Source organism: Notechis scutatus, chromosome 4, assembly GCF_049901735.1.
Source record: "Notechis scutatus isolate UNSWTSFEM ecotype Mainland chromosome 4, rNotScu1.2, whole genome shotgun sequence".
NCBI lineage: Eukaryota > Metazoa > Chordata > Lepidosauria > Squamata > Elapidae > Notechis > Notechis scutatus.
In genome coordinates this window covers 83,340,855-83,358,462 of record NC_142012.1, presented here as the reverse complement: position 1 = coordinate 83,358,462, position 17,608 = coordinate 83,340,855, and the positions used below count along the sequence as shown (strand labels likewise).

The window sequence follows — 17,608 nt, the reverse complement described above, 5'->3', positions numbered from 1 at the left end:
CATTTCATTCTTTCTTCTTCCTTCCCCTTTTTCCTTATTTTTCCTTCCTTGTTCTCTTCCCATCTTTCCTTCTCCCCCCACCTTCCTTTCTCCTTTCCTGTCCCTTCCTGCATGCTCAAATGCAAAAAGAGGAAACATTTCTTCTTTTGTTTTGTTTTTAATTTGTTTTGCTAGCCCTCTGCCAACATTACCAACAGTAACAGGTGCCTTGTGTGCAATCCCAAGACAACTGTATGCCCTTGGCATTGACAAAATCACCATCCCTGCAATAAATTATTTTATCACTGATACTGAAAGCTGAATACTTCCAACCATGTTGTTATCATCCTCCATTATCTCTAGAATATTCTAGAGAATATTATCTCTAGAATATTAGCCAGGGCTATTTTTGAAAGATGATAAATAAGGAAATAAGGTAAGGATCAGTGTCTTTTCCCCCATATTCTTACAGCCGTCTGGCCTAAACAAGGCTACCAAAAACTAACCAAGACCTTCACTTGTTTTTCTACATTTTGGTGGTGCAATTTTAATCCTAAAGACCTTGTTGCATGAAATTGTGTAAATTAGATCCACTTTAACACAGACATTGAATCAACTGGGACAAGGCACTTGATCCATATTGATTCAAACCTGGAGTTGATCCTGACTGTATGCAGAGTTGCACTGCAGAGTAAGAAGGATAAATGGATGGCATATAAATTAGATATTTAAAAAAACTGGTCCCATTAAACACAGAAGCATATTTGGAGACAACCATCTTACTTAATCCAAATTGATTCAGAGTGGGACCTAAGCACATAACTGCATAAAACAAATCTTTGCTATGTCTTTTTTCAAGAACAAGAGCCTAAATAAGCTATTTAATGGATGGAAAACACCAATGTCTTGGCAGGCGAGAAGGAAAGGGTGGAGACTGGTTAGTGAGCCTTACTTTGTTCTGAAGTAGAAGGCTGCAGAGATTGTGCCCACAATGACGATCCCAAAGACGATGCAGGAAATGGACAGTACCTGTCGCTGGTAAACCTCTTCGCTCTCTGTGGACGGCAGAATTGAGAATAACAACAACATTAAACAGAACTCTTGAGCATTACAGAGATAGTTTCTTTTTTTAAAATGCATAAATGTAGTCAACACTTTGCTCGTGTGGCCAACAGTGCGTGCTTCTCATTTTGACTAAAAATCCCTAAGGAGCTTTGTGTTTCATGGGACGACATTGAATTGTTGACCAACACAACATACAAAGCTTTCGTGAATCCTCCAAAGACCTCTTGATGCATAATAAGGCTTATTGCATGAACTTCAGCCCTTTTAACCAGCCTATTTTCCTACAGGGAGTACTGTATCACATGGAAATATTCTTACATTTTACATGGCACATGTGGAAGAAACTGAGATCAGATGGCAAGTTATTTTAAGTAGCTGGCCAATGTCCCTATGGCCCAATATTTAACTGTCCACCTAAAAGCTTGACTTTAACAGCTTCTACAAAAAGAAAAAAGAAACTTCTTAAAAGTTTCTCTTAATGGTTCCCTTGGATCTAGAAGCATGTTATTATAAAAATTAAATGTATTCAGCCCAAGGAATAGCTGCCCATTTCTTCAGAAAACCATATAAGTAACAGAAATTTCTTTCATGAACACAATTGTTATTGTGCTTCAGGAGTTTGTTTTGTTCTTTAACTATGCAATTACTTTTAGCCTCCATATTGTTTCTCTCAGTTCCAAGCCAAGAAGCAATATCATATCTTGAAACTTTACAGCATTGAAGAAAAAAAAAAAGGAATAAAAGCCAACTCAAAAGAAATTCCTTCAGTTTGATAGAATTGGAAACCAGCCAATTCTATTAAAGCTTTCTGTAGTCTTAGATGTAGTCTAATGCACAGGATTTCACTTTCCTAGCAATTGTTTTTTTTTTAAAGAAGTATTATTTAAAGCAGGGGTCTCCAACCTTGGCAAATTTAAGCCTGAAGGACTTCAACTCCCAGAATTCTGGGAGTTGAAGTCCTCCATGCTTAAAGTTACCAAGGTTGGATACCCCTGATTTAAAGCAATCTCTATGGTAAACATGGTTATCCAGATGACAAGGAGACAATTACTGGACAATTAATATGCAGCTGAGACACTTAACTAGAAGTGAGTCAATAATTTCCCACTGTATTTTAATATTTTAATCAAAGCCTTTCTCTTCTGATTGGTCTTTCCATTCCTCTGGATTATATTGTTGTACATTAACGTATAATGCAAGAATTAATTACATTAAGGCTGAACAGCAAGCTTACAACTTCAAGATATTGACAAATATCTGGGTAAATATTGAATTGAAACTTGGAAAGAAATGTGCTATGTATTTGATCATTTCTAGAGCCAATCCAAAGGGAGAAACAGAGTAATACACAGAGGATTGGCTGTTTTCACTGACACATATCTGCAAAGAGTAATAGTTTAATTAAATATTTAACATAAATATTCATGGAAGAGCTTTCTGCCATGATTGTTTTGTCCTTAGTCAAGATGAATAATGCAAAGGGACATGAGTGAACTAAAATTATTTTTCAGGCTCATTCATTTTAGTAAGAAAGACCGAAGCAAGTGTTGAACTCTTAATGAGCAGAAATTCATAAGACCCATTCTGCATTGTGTGGAGATATTTGGCAAAAGACTGGTTTTTAACTCCTGTAAAATATGCACCTTTCCAAATGTATAAACAACTGACACACTCATTTGTTTTTCACACATATTTAAAAATATCTCCGATGCAGCCATAATATGTGAATGAAGAGAAGCCAATAGCCACCTAATCACTTCATCTGAATCCAATGCTTCAAAACAAGGCTGTGATCCCATAACCATTTTCCCATCTATTTTAAAACTTTGAAAAACCAGCTAGGAATATTTCTCATCCACAGGTTCAGAAATACAAACAGTACTTTTAATACGTGTCCAGAGCAGGTAAAGTTACCTGCTAAAATTCATAGCAATTGCTTGCATTCTGCATATACAAAACCAGATAGATTTCTCCAAGTTAACACTGCAGAAGAAATATTAGGATTCACAAAAACATTGTACATTTCAAGGATCATCCGCAGAAAAATCAGATGATGCATGCACATGTCATGAATCAGAAAACCTGAAAATTCAGGCTGAAAGCAAATGGTACATTTACATTGAGAAAATAGATTAAGTATTGGCTGTATCCATATTTCCCATTCAATCAGACAAACATACATTCTTGCATTATTTTCTTATAGTTTCATCCAAGGGCTTTTCCACATACAAAAAGAGTCTTGCATTAATTTATGGCCTCATTTTATATCTCTGTTATCTCCTGCATTACGTTTTTGTGAACTAAACTTAATGCAAAAATCAGGATTGATATGACCGTCCTTTGCTGTCTTGAAATGAACAAGATTGTCTAGCTTTCAGTTTATCTTCTTATACAGTTGTGACTTTCTTTTACTAGACAACAAGTGTCCTATGAAGGCTGGTTGTTACTCTGATTGACTAGAGCATATGGGAACTGAAGCCCTAAACTTCTAAAAATCACCCAATAGCATCACAGGCAAGTATACAAGAAAAGATCCACAAAAGCAAATGAGAAACTGGAATTTTGGCTGGAAACATTAAAGCCTGTTTTCATCACATGAACTACACAAAGACCTTAATCTGAGATTGGAACTAGTTTTGGGGAAATCTTACTAGGCTATAAGTGTTGTTGTGTTGAATTGTGTAAGTGAAGCCTTGGAGAGAACAAGTAGGTCACCTTTCCTGGACTCATCGTGTTCACAGTTTGTTACCTGATGTTGTATAATTAAAATACATGCACAATTCATTAGCTTTGGAAGTGGCTAAGTTGTTTAAGATGAGTCATTAATGAAGCGGGGAAGAATGAATTGACTGTCCAGCTGAGTTGTTTTGTGCAGATGCATTATGTCATTAAAAAAAAAAGGATGACAACAAGTTAGAGGTTACCCACATTTATATCTGTCTCTTTGGATTAGCTTTTCAAGATGATTAAGTGGAGGATCATGAAGGTCCCGCATGCCATTCACCAAGTCTTCATGAGAAGAGGTCCCTAACTTTACTTAACTGTTAGGTTTCAGAGTTGGAAAACTACCATAGACAACTGCACTACAGCTTCATAACCTTTCTTACTAAACTTCTTCCTGGCTAAGAAGATTAATTTAATGCTCCTTCTTCCAACCCTAGACTCTAACCAAGACTCTAACTTAATATTTATCACAGCTATATTTCTTCAGGGCAGAATTTTCCACGAGCCACCTTATAACAGGAGTTTCTCAAGGTAGCCATCAACCCCTCATCCTTCTCTCATTGGAACAGATGCTAGGACAATCTGATAAGTTTTTAATCTTGTTTTCCCGTTATCAGAAGAGAAGCCTAATGTTCCATATAATATAGTTAAATTTTGTATTGCAGCTATTAAAATAAAATTCTACTGAATGACATCTGTGGTAAGGAAGAATAAATGCCATGCCTTGGGTATGTTATGTTATAAGCTATATCACTGGAATTTTACATACTTTTTTTAAAAGGTTTTATTACGCTATATTACTGTTAATGTAATTTTGCTGTCCAACTCTTTTATTGTTCTGAGTGTTGATTGAATAAATGTGTGCCTGTGTGTTTGAGTTCCTCTCTTCCCTAAACTGTTTAGCTGCCCCTCCTATATTCAACTGTTATCAGGCAATTCTAGGAACGCAAGAGAAACAGGCCTATTGCCCCTTGCCTATTACAGGTAGTCCTCAGCTTAAGACCACAATGGTGCCCAAATTTTTGGTTGCTAAGTGAGACAGACTGAATTTTGGTCACATGATTATGGGGATGCTGCAGCAGTCGTACGTGTGAAAACCAGTGATAAGTCACTTTTTTTTCACTGCGGATGTAACTTCAAATGGTCACTATATTAATGGTTGTAAATTGAGGACTACCTGTACTATATTTCATCATCTTCTTTTAATGACACCATAATCCCTTGCGGGGTAGAGAATAGAATAGAATAACAAAGGTCTTCTAGTCCAACCCCCTTCAGACAAATGGCTATCTAATCTCCTCTTTAAAACTCCCAGTGTTGGAGCATTTACAACTTCTGGAGGCAATTTGTTCCACTGGTTGATTGATCCACTTAGTTCTAGGTTGCTTCTTTCCTTGATTTGGTTCCACCCATTGCTCCTTGTCCTGCCCTCAGGTGCTTTGGAGAAGAGGTTGATTCCTTCTTTTCGGTGGCAGCCCCTCAAATATTGGAACATTGCTAATCAGGTCACTCCCTGGTCCTTCTTTTCACTAGGCTAGGCATACCCAGTTCCTGCAACCATTCTTCATATGTGCATCTCCTTTTCCCAATTTGCAGCTATCTCAAAAAAAAAAAAAAAATCCATTCCACAGAGAATAAAAGGGTTTCTGCAGACTTTTTGTTCCAATTGGCAGGCATAAATTATATTCCTGCCGATACAACATTTAACCACATATCAATTACCCCAAGTAAAAAAACGATGTCACACATTATTTTGTTGGCACATCTGCTGCCAACTGTACTTCTACCCAGGAACCCTGGAGCTCCATGACATTCCAGGATGAAGTTTCACTGGATGAGATCCAAAGCTGATCTTGTGAGGTCTCAAACAACAAAGCAGATTCAGACAGGATTACTGTTTGGATGGGAGACTATTCGGGACCCCAATTTAAATAATAGATCTGATTTGCTCCTCAATTTGACTATGATACAATCCATTATCATGGCAATAAAAATGCCATCAAGACGCTTAAATTGAAAATTAGAAAGGTTTTTTTTAATTCATTAAATGAATTTAATAATATGACTCAGCTAATTAATAAGGTACAAGATATTACATTTGCAACATGCACCCATTTTATCCATGACTCAGTGTGATCAATTAAATGCCCTGGCATGTTAAGAAAAGAGCAGAAATTAAAGGAAAACATTCTACAGAGCAACCATGTCAAAATGTTTCCTTTGTATGAATTCAGTCCTTTGTAGATGATGACAATTCACAGTTTAATGTTGTTCACCCCCCAGCATTCAGTAACAAAATGCAAGCAATTCAAGATATCTAATCAGACAAGCATCTGGACTCCTGTTACATTTCATTCATCAAATGGTCTTAGAGCAGTTCTCAGACCGATGGCCTCAATCCACAATTTCAACTCATGTTGCAATTTTGAACGCAGCCTAAAGTCACCTGCCCTGGGATGGGCGGCTATATAAATTCGATGACTAGAAGAAATAAATAAAGATGGATGTATTAGCAGCAGGAAAGTGATGGTGACTCACAGGGTTTCAAGAAGACTTCTGAACTAAAATGTCCCTTTCTGGCCCAGGTAGCTGGTTTCTTTATATGACCTTGGAATATGATGCCATCTGGTCAGTTGGTTTGGAATCATGTTACCTGTTGACATGTTTTTCACAGAAGAAGAGATTCATTTTGTCTAAGCCAGGAAATGCCCCAGTAAGGATAATAATAAGAATAGTGGAAGGAAACTGATCAAGGAGAGATTCAACCTAGAAATAAGGAGACATTTTCTGATGGTGAGAGCAATCAACTGATGGAACAGAAGTTATGGGAGCTCCATCCCTGGAAGCTTTCAAGAAGAGAATGGACCGCCATCTGTCAGAAATGGTGTGTAGGGTCTCCTGCTTCAGAGGGAGGCTTGGACCAGATGACCTACAAGGTCCCTTCCAACTCTCTTAATCTGTTTAACAAACCTGTTAAGGTAGTTCAGGTGACAACCCCACCAGGAAGATCAGGTACACTGGATCAGAAAATCAGCTCCACAGGAAGATCAGAATTACATGTGATTGAGAATGGCTCTAGCAACGTAATCTTGCAAGTCTGATTGGGTTATACCTCCTTGCCCTTCTTAAGCTCCAGTGACTCAGAAAGATGCTTATTTGAGAGGACTCTGAATATCATTCTTGCTTCTCAGCACTTAAAGAACGGTAATGACAGAAGAGAATGTCTGTAGCTCGGCATTGAGCTTAGGGCCCATGGCATCTCTGCGCTTGGTTGTTCTCCTGCAGATGTTCCATTACCCATTTGGATACTGGACATCTGCAAGAACATCTGCAAGGAAGATGCTCAGAGAGCATCAAGGACCCCAGTTAACATCTTCAGTGCTAGGAGGACCCACTGAAAGAATATTTTAGCCTCCTTTGCCTAAGTAACAATTGTTGCAAATTTTGGATGAGGTCACCTTCCTTCCTGCCCACAGTAGGGTGAACTACAGACACAAATCTAATTTGATCCCTAAGATCCCAAGCATCTTCTGCCCTAGAAGATCCCTAGGATCCATTGGAGGATCCCTGGGATCATCTGCCCCAGAAATGGAAAATGAAATGCCCCCATGGAGACCCCTGTGAGCTTCTGCAATGCGTAATTCCCTGCCATATTGAAGGAAGAAACACACAAACATGGCTTCTTTTAGTGCATGGCTCTAAACCTTGCCTCTCCTGAAACACACACACTCTCTCTCTCTCTCTCTCTCTCTCACACACACACACACACACACACACACACACACAGAGGCAAGGTGCATCTCTCTGCCACTAAAAGATTATCCCAACCTCATCTAGTGATGGGGAAATTATTTTCCCAAATGCATAGGGTCGAAAATCCTATTTTTTGACAAGAACGTAGAACAATTCTGAAGAGGATTGTTGCTGATTAAAAAAAAAGGTTTCATTTCATTTTTGCAAGCAAAGCAAAAAAAAGGAACAAAAACAAAACATTACTGCTCTTGTGGGAATTGGGATGTTGGTCACTGGGTTGGGATAGAAGCTGGAGATCTTAATTGAAAATCAAGCTCTCTTTGAATGCACAAACTTATAGTGGAATTGCCTGCTTCTCGTTATCATTGTGCGTGCTACAGCAAACCTCTTCTTAGCCAGCATCTTGCTTCTTATCGAAGGAATATTCAGAATTTTCTGAGCTGTCATCGGCAGTGGGATGTTCTGGTTCACTGCAGCTGCAACCTAATTCCATTTTGATTTTTTTCTTTTTTAAAAAACAAGAAGAACAACAGATGTTTTGCAATGTTTTTAAAATAGAATTGCTTATGTTAATTTGATACCCTGCAACATTTCATAGATGGCAACGGGGACACGCTGAAAGCACCTCGCTATTTAATTATCATCTCAGAAGCTTTCTCCCCCACCCACCCCCTTGCTTTATGAATCCTCTCTTGGAAGCTGTCAGCTGTGTGTTAAATTCATTTCCTCTCCAGTGACCTGCCCAAAACACTTCGGCTTCCCTCTTTTAGTGACGACTGATCCTTTAGTTACAATTGTACTTTAAAAGCCCGTGGATGGGAAGGCATCTAGCATGACTCTTGGCAAAGGCCACATTTAATTGGTGGCTCAGCTTTCAAAGCACACATCGCACCAGGTTTCTAGAAAGCAATTGTAGGCCACCCTGCTGGAGAGCGCTCCATTAGCTAGGAATGGTGGTTCTACACTGGCAATATCATCGTGGTTTGTTGGCCTCCATTACCTGCTCCTTACAGTGTAATAAATGCTGCTCCCTAGGTCATTTTATGTTGTTTTTTGACATTAAATCAATCAGTATCGCTCAGGTACACTTGCCCAGCTAATCCATGATGTATGTATACAAATCACATACAGGGAGCCTTCCACTTATGACTCCAGTCAGGGGCAGGAGTTTTTGTTGCATTTGTAAGTTCAGCCAGATCAGATTTTATGACAATTTTTATGGCTGTGGTTAAGCAAACTCCCCAGTTGTTAAGGGGATCACAAGTCATTAAGCAAATCATGCAGTTTTTAAGGGAATCCAGCATTCCCAAGGGGGTGTTTTTAGCCAGAAAATTGCAAAAACAAAAAATGAAAACCCCTCAAATCACAATCTCCTGACTGCAGGAAGTTGCAATTAGTTGGAAATGAGAGCCAGTTGCCAAGCGCCTGAATTACAATCACCTGATGTGGGGTGATGGGAAGCATGGGTCAAGGACTTCCTGTACATTAGACTTGCAATAGAAGTTGTTGTTATCAACAGTTGAGTTAGCTCTTCAGGAGCTCAGCAAAGAGTTATGAAAATTACATATCCACATATCCAGGTTGCAAAACTCCATGCTTAGCCTGCTGCCATCTAGTTCTGCAGCACTGCATTAGATAGAACTTGATATTTGGGGAATATATTTCATGACACTCCTAGAGTTGGCCATCGGCACCCATGATTTCTTTCTGCACCCACGGTAGTTTGAAATCATCCGGATTTTCAAACAATACATTGTTGAGACTTCTGGTTCTCATCCATCAGATATGGATATGTCATAGATAACCTATGAACTTCTCTCTTAAGAAACTATTTCTTAGCAAATGTTGAGCATTTTAATAGTATATTAAACCACTATGACACCACTACTGATTTTAAATCACAAGCTTCTTGTACACTATTTGAACTTTACTGGCATACACCGGTATCTATTCTTGCACAGACAGTCAGGCAGACAAAGAGAGAGTATATACTTAAAACTCAAACCCATTGTATAGCTTTCCTATCTCAAGGTATTGTTTCTTGCTTCTCTTCTTTAAAGAAATTCAAGGACAGTCATAGCTGTAATATTCGGTGTAACATAATGGTCAGAAGCAATCAAGGGTTCTGAAAGAGTAGTGCTAATTTGATGCAGATTATTCAAATTAAGTCAAAGGTACTTAGCATAACCTGTTTTGTGTATCATCAAATCATTGGTTACCTGCTTAGAATTTCTTTATAGTAATGCAAATGAGTTCAATTGGACTTACATGGATTGAGTATTATAATCACTGCAATATGATTTGGAATATTTTGACTTTGACTGCATTTATCACCTAATGGAATTATTTTTTGAAAAGGTTACTTTTCTGATTTCATAGCAGAGCCATACATGTTGTGATCTACTTCAAGATTATTCATTGCATTATTCATTAAATTTGTCATGTTACTTAGAGTTTTAGACTCCTGACCAATATGGAATTTGGTATCAGTATCCCAACATCGCAGCTAAATTTCTCCAAATTCTTAGCTATTGTGAACATAAATTTTCATTGAAGTGCGGCATCTATTTAACAAACCAATCATAGCTACCTTCATGTATTTCTTGCTTATTTGAACCTCTGGGAAATGGAGCTTCATTGTTAGCACACATACTGGTAGTGATTTTTAAAAAATCAATTTTAATTTAGTTATTTGCAGCGAACACAGGAACTAACTAAATCTTGCATGCTCTATGTTTTGCTATCTGTTGTCCTTTATTTCTATACCACTTGTGGGTGGGGAATCATTGCTAGAAGTCTTTTCTGAAAATTCAGGCCAAACTTTCTTTGAAAGATGAAACATACTGGCCAACAAAGAAAAAATATGGAGTTGCATAACATAATGACATAGGGGAAAAAAGACATTATATTTATTTTTGGTGAAATACATGTACTAAAACAGGGGTCGCCAACCTTTTGGATCTCAGGGACCACCAAACTCATACTTTTAAATCCCCAGGACCACTAATACGATTATTTTTAAAAAGCTAATATATATATATATAACAGATAAACAGATAATCAGAGTTGGAAGGGACCTTGTAGGTCATCTAGTCTAACCCCCCGCCCAAGCGGGAGACCCTACACCATTTCTGACAAATGGCAGTCCAATCTCTCCTTGAAAGTGTCAAGTGATGGCGCTCCCACAACTTCCGAGGGCAAGCTGTTCCATTGGTTGATTGTTCTCACTGTCAGAAAATGTCTCCTTATTTCTAGGTAGAATGTCTCCTTGATCAGCTTCCATCCATTATTCCTTGTCTGGCTTTCAGGTGATTTGAAGAATAGCGTGACCCCTTCCTCCTCCCTGCGGCAGCCCCTCAAATATTGGAAGACTTTCATTAGACTACCCTAGCCCAGTTCCTGCAACTGTTCATTGTATGTTTTAGCCTCCAGTCCCCTAATCATCCTGGTTGCTCTACTCTGTACTTTTTCTAGAGTCTCAACATCTTTTTTATAATGTGGTGAACAAAACTGGATGCAGTACTCTAGGTGTGGTCTTACTAAGGCTTTATAGAGTGGTATTAGTACTTCCCTTGATCTTGATTGTATCCCTCTGTTAATACAATTTAGGATTGCATTAGCTTTTTTGGCTGCTGCTGCACACTGCTAGCTCCTATTTAGTTGGTTGTCCACTAAGACTCCAAGCTCCCTCTCATAGTTACTGCAATTGAGCCTGGTTCCAACCAGTCTATATGTGTACTTTTGGTTTTTCTTGCCTAAGTGTAAGGACTTTACTTTTCTCTACACTGAATTTCATTTTGTTAGATACAGCCCAGTGTTCTAATCTAGTCTGTCAATATTCCTCTGGATCTTGAGCCTATCTTTTTGGGTGTTAGCTATTCCTGCCAGCTTAGTATCATCTGCAAATTTGGTAAGTTCTTCTTCTATTCCCTCATCAAAGCCTCGGAAATGCAGGCAAAGCCGCCACAGCGGTAGCGCCCTGAGTTGCTTGCTTCTCCACTACTGCCTCTTCCTCCTCCAGCACCACTTCCTTCTCTGTGTAGGGCGATTCTTAACTAACTGAGCATGCTAAGGGAACTCAGGATGCTACCGCTGTGGCAGCTTTGCCTGCATTTCCAAGGCTTCGATGTTGAGAGAGGCAGCAAGGGCTGGAAAAGGGGAGAGCTGTGCACGGCTCCATCTCCCTTTCCTTTCCTCCCTGCATGTGGGTGGGGGGAGGAAAGAGAGAGAGCTGGGAGCAATTCAAAGCTAGAGAACTAATGGGGAAGAGCTGACAGTGGGCACTGGGGGAGGGGACTGCTGTTGCCGCTGCCGCCGGGTGTAGGAGCTGGTTGGCGCGTGCATCTCAGGGGCTTGACTCTGGGGTCCCTCGGAGAGCTGAGAGGCGCAAAAAGTGCGCGGCCCAGATTAATTGCTTTTGGGGGCCATTTCTTCTGCGGCCCACCAAAATTTTTCCACGGCCCACCAGTGGGCCATGGCCCACCGGTTGGCGACTGCTGTATTAAAATATAGCCATGGTCCAGGTATCAAACTCCTCATTCTACAGTGTAATTGACTTAATCTGCCCATCATTCACTGACACATTTTTTGAGGGAGCAGAATTAGTTCCTTGTTGATCATTTAAGTTTCCATCTCAGTTAACCATTTCATAAAGGGATTTCCATTAGAAGGATAAATGCAACTTTTGGTGTACTATGTGAAAGAGTAGGTGTCATGCCATTGTCAGAATCTGATTCAGAGGGGGAAGCCGAGCAGCTGACAGGGAATGGGAATGTGGCTCCATTGGCTGTGGAAGAAACTGGGGAAGGGCAAAGGCTGGCTGGGCACAACAGGGAAGAGGTAGAGCAAGGGAGAGGGAATTCGGAGGAAGACCCAGACCCACCCTCTCTTCATCCTAGGGCATGCAGGGAGGAACGGAGAAGGGAGCAATGTGAGTTGCGTGGCTTATGGAGGAAGAAAGGGCCCTGATTCCCTTCATTAACTGCAGCTGGGAACACAGTGTTTAAAAAGGGAAGCTGCACACAGCAAAGTTGTTGGGAGCAAATCATTAATTATCTGGTACCATTGAGGCTTATCTGGGTTCTGGCATCTTCCCAAATGTGTGCATTTTGCTGGGATTTCAAGTCTGAAATTCCTTCTCCTGCCCTGTCAAGTTAATTACCGCAGTGTGGTTTGTGTGGATTTTTATTTACAGTTTGTATGTACTTTGTTTTTGGACTGAATTTCCTCCACTTAAACACTGTTCTTAGGAGAGTTTTTTCTCCAGGCGAAGATAACCTGGACATTGGGGGCAAAGTTGGAGGTATTAAAGGGACACTTCTTGCTTATTTGACTGTGTTGCCTTTGTGCCATGCCCCTTTGGGTCATCACAGTAGTATTGCAAAGTCCTTGATAATGAGCTTGCAGGATATGAGTGATAGATACCATTTAATCTTCCAATAAAACTTTTCCACATGTGAAAGGATAATTGCCCATGTAGACCAGAGGCAGAGATAATCACATTATTGCAGACTGCCTCAAATCCACTGAAGTCTGTTCGAGTGCAGCTTCTCATCAAGAGTGCAATAAAGAGAAATTAGGTGAAAAACAGGCAGGTGTAACCAAGATTTACAGCTTAATATTTATTATATATATTAGTTAATCTAGTTATGGTTAATAGATGTATAACCATCACATTTCCCCTTTTTTAGTCTGTTAGGATGACAATGCGTAACATAGCAGAGGGGCAGTATGGCTTCAGCTGCTGTGTACTGTTTACACCCAACGATTCATAGAGAAAGCTTAGATAGACTTCAGTTCCTTTCTTCCCACTGATTACCAGGGAACTCTGTATAAATTGTGATGTTGCATTTATCATTTTTGTGGCCCAACCAGAAAACTTCAAGGCTCCACTTTTCATGGTCTGTGTGCATGGGGTTGTTGTAGATTGCAAAGTAAATACTTCCCTAGCCAACATGCTTGAAGCGCACACATCTTAATGTTGTCAAAGTTGAGAAACTTGGTTCCAAGGGTGGGAGATCTCTTAAATTGGGCCCTCTCTGTCCAAATCCCTTCCGAAATGTGAATTACAGAAATGGGCTAAGATACAACAAATAAATCGTGTTCCCTTCATTCCTTCATGTGAATCATAATGGCTAAATTATTTATCACATGATAGAGAAACTTAAAATGCTGTGCTTTATGGTCAAAGCAATCAAGATACACAGATACCTGATAAAACTGTAGAAATATCAAACCAACTAGGTACTTAAAGGGAGCAATGTAGGAATAGCCATAGCACTTATATACTGCGTCACGGTGTTTCACAGACCTCTCTAAGCAGCTTACAGGGTCAGCCTCTTGCCCCCCAACAATCTGGGTCCCCATTTTACCCACCTCGGAAGGATGGAAGGCTGAGTCGACCTTGAGCCGGTCAGGATCGAACTGCTGGCAGTAAGCAGAGTTAGCCTGCAATGCTGCATTCTAACCAGTCCTCCACCACAGTGAACAGGGCAAAACCAAGCCACGTTTGTGATCTGAAAGAGGATTCTGTAGGAATTTGCTAAAAATAATCTCTCATCTACCTCAGCCAAAAGAGGACCGGATCACTGTTAAAATTTATTTATTTTATTTATTTATTTATTTATTTGATTTGCCAATTGTTTACAAGATAATAAGTATAAGTGTATACATAGTTGTGAATACATGAAATGGGTACATATAAGAAAAATAAAAGAATAAGAGAAACAATAGGACAGGGACGGTAGGCACGATGGTGCGCTTATGCGATTACTAAGAATGTTTGCACCAAACTTGTTGTACGTCTTGTGATTTATAATATAAACATGGAATAAATGAAACCAGACAGATTCATCCATTCCAACTCTTGTCAGTAAGTAAGTGTAGAAAAATCTGTTCCTTCCCTGTGAAAATTTTAGGTTGAATATGCAGAGGTAATTTAGGAATTTCTCCAGTTTGATAAAATAAAATAAATAAAATAAAATAAAGAGAAAACAGGGATTACAATATATCAGACTAAAAAAAAAAAAGATCTGTTTCTGTGTGTATTTATTTATCCAAATATCTCTAAAACCTCTCCAGTTCCTCTTAAAGGAAAATAAGAAGGGAATGTCAAAGTTATACCTCGAGCAAATGGATAGGATAGTTTTTAAATGACAAACTAAAACAAGCAGAGATATAGAAGATTTCTCACAGTTTCCCGCCAGGTAGAGAATTCCAAAGTAAAGTCATTGCCTTTTTTTCTTTCCCCTCTGATCCACACTGCTTTTTCTCTTCTTTTCCCTTCCTTGTTTTCCTAATATATTTATTTCCATTTGTATTTTATCTGACGATAAACTTCCTACAAAATTTTTAAAAAGAGTAGATTATAAATTACTCTTGCCTCACTGAAAGTTTGATCTCTCCTCGAGGTGGTAAAGACCTGCACCAACATATAAATTCCCCTGAAGAATTACTCACACTAAGATCTCAGGTTCATTCTGGCCACGAGGACATTTTTCTCTTATTAAATGGGATAAAGAAGGACAGATGTTCAGCCTACATGCCAGGTTATACAGATGGTGACCTATACTGCTGGCAGCTTGAATTTAGATCAGTGCAATTGAAATGCTGTGCAGAAAAATCCTCCTGAATTTTATTCTGTCTGTTTTTCATTGAGTTTGGGGAAAGGGGGTTTGCTTTCAAAATTTCATCCAGGAAGAGAAGTTTGATGAAATTTTCACAGGGAAGGACTAGGTTTTTCTACACTTACTTAGCTGGAACCCAAGCAGGTACTGTATAGGTGCGAATGTTCTCTTTTTCACTGTATAATTTTTATTTAGTTATAATTTATTTATAACTCATCTCATCTCGTGGTTTGAGCAGCTAACAGTTCTCCCAGAGCTGCAGATTTTCTGCATTTCAGTGGAATCAAAAGAGTCATGACAGCATCCCCACAATTATGGGATGGAAATTTGGGCACCTGGCAAGTGACATGTAACTACAACAGTTACGGTGTTCTGGGCTCATGGGATAGCCACCTGTCATCTTCCCAACCAAGCAAAGTCCATGGGGGAAGCCAGATTTGCTTAATAACTACACAATTCACTTAACAACTGGGGTGATTTGCTTAGCAACCATGGCAAGAAAGGTCATAAAATCAGACACGACTCAGTTCATCAGCACCTTCCTTAGCAATGGTCCCAATTGTGCCCATATTGGACTTTTTCAGACTGTAAAGTGCAAATGATCAAGGAGATTTCAGAAAGGAGAAAAAATGAGATAGATAGATAGATAGATAGATAGATAGATAGATAGATAGATAGATAGATAGATAGATAGATAGATGAGAGAGAGAGAGAGAGAGAGAGAGAGAGAGAGAGAGAGATTGAGAGAGAGAGAGAGAGAGAGAGAGACTTCTGCTCCCTCTTGGCCATTAGGCAAGTTCTTTTTTTTTTTCATAAACTGACTACCCAGTGTCAAACTTTCAGGCTCTCTGAGAATAAGACAGAACAACAAAAGAGAACATATGGGGTAGGGGGAATTGAGGCACTTTTGGACATTAATTTGGAATGCATCATTAGAAAACCTCACCAGCCACCCACTCTAGCATCTTTTCAACTGTAGGGAACTATTTCTCCAGGCTCCCCAGCGTGTTTTAGATTGAACATTTATATAAAAGGGCATAAGGAAGGATTATAAACCTACCTTTCTCTTAATTACATGCTCCAACCCAATGGGCATGTCTGTTAAGCCCACGTCTCTGCCTGGCAATGCATCTGAGTGTCAATACAGAGCTCTGTTTGGGAACTACAGCCCTTGATTAGGTAATCAGATCAAGTTCATTTGTCCTTCCCTAATTTAACTAACAAGTTATTTATTTACACCCTCTCTGGTTCTCCATCTCCCTGGGAAGCTCAATCTGCATTTCACTGAAGGATGGTTGTGTTTTATCAGGGTTCTCGTGGCTTTAAACAGGCAGAATAAATAGAAAGCCAATTTCAACTTTTAATTATTTATACAATTTAATTTTACTATAAGAGCTGGGGGGAACAATTAAGGTAAAGTTGGGCGAGCACATTTCTGAATGGGAAGCCTTCTTTTCCCTCTGAGAACACTAAAAGCTTGCTGCTCCCAGTTCAGCCTCCAACAACTCATCCCCATCTTCAAAAAGGGAGACCCCAGCCTAGTTGAAAATTACAGACCAATCTCTTTATGCTGCGTCACCTGTAAAGTCATGGAATCAATTATTAACCAATCCATTATCCTCCACTTAGAGACAAACAACGTACTCTCTAATAAACAATTTGGTTTCAGAAAAAAATCTATCCTGTAATCTGCAACTCTTACACTGCAAAAACATATGGACTACACAACTCAATCAGGGCAAAACAATAGATGCAATCTACATAGACTTCTGTAAAGCCTTTGATTCAGTGATACATGAAAAACTACTCCTAAAACTAAAATCTTATGGTATCTCTGGACACCTGCATAACTAGATAGAAGCATTCCTGTCAAACAGACAACAAATGGTCAAAATTGGGAACGTCCTATCAAATTCTGTATCTGTCAACAGTGGTGTCCCCTAAGGCAGTGTTCTAGGACCAACTCTTTTCATACTCTACATAAATGACCTCTGTGATCATATTAAGAGCAACTGTGTTCTCTTTGCTGATGATGTAAAGCTATTCAACAGCACAGAAAATTCTGCTACCCTCCAAAAAGACCTGGACTATGTATCAGAATGGTCAAACAAATGGCAACTTCAAATCTCAACAAATAAATGCTCTGTCTTACATATTGGCAAAAAATAATAATCAGAAAATAAAATACAAGCTGAATAGTCAAGACCTTGCTGATGATCCAAACTCTGTCAAGGACCTCAAATGATCTAAGTGCTAGAGCCCACTGTAACCACTGTAGCCAAAAAGGCATTAAGAGTTGTTAACCTAATCCTACATAGCTTTTTCTCTGGTAATATCACACTACTAACTAGAGAATAAAAAACATTTGCTAGACCAATACTTGAATACAGCTCATCAGTCTGGAACCCACACTATGTATCTGATATTAACACAGTAGAGAAAGTCCAGAAATATTTCACAAG

General features: G+C 39.2%; 1 protein-coding gene across 2 annotated transcripts in view; it reads right to left on the bottom strand.

Moving 5' to 3' along the window:
* NRG3 (neuregulin 3) overlaps positions 1-17,608 on the bottom strand; it is a 424,549-nt gene that overhangs the window by 30,067 nt on the left and 376,874 nt on the right. For both annotated transcript variants that reach the window (XM_087963966.1, XM_087963965.1), the window contains exon 5: positions 932-1,034. In XM_087963966.1, coding sequence (XP_087820092.1) covers positions 932-1,034 — 103 coding nt within the window. The remainder of the gene's footprint in view (positions 1-931; positions 1,035-17,608) is intronic.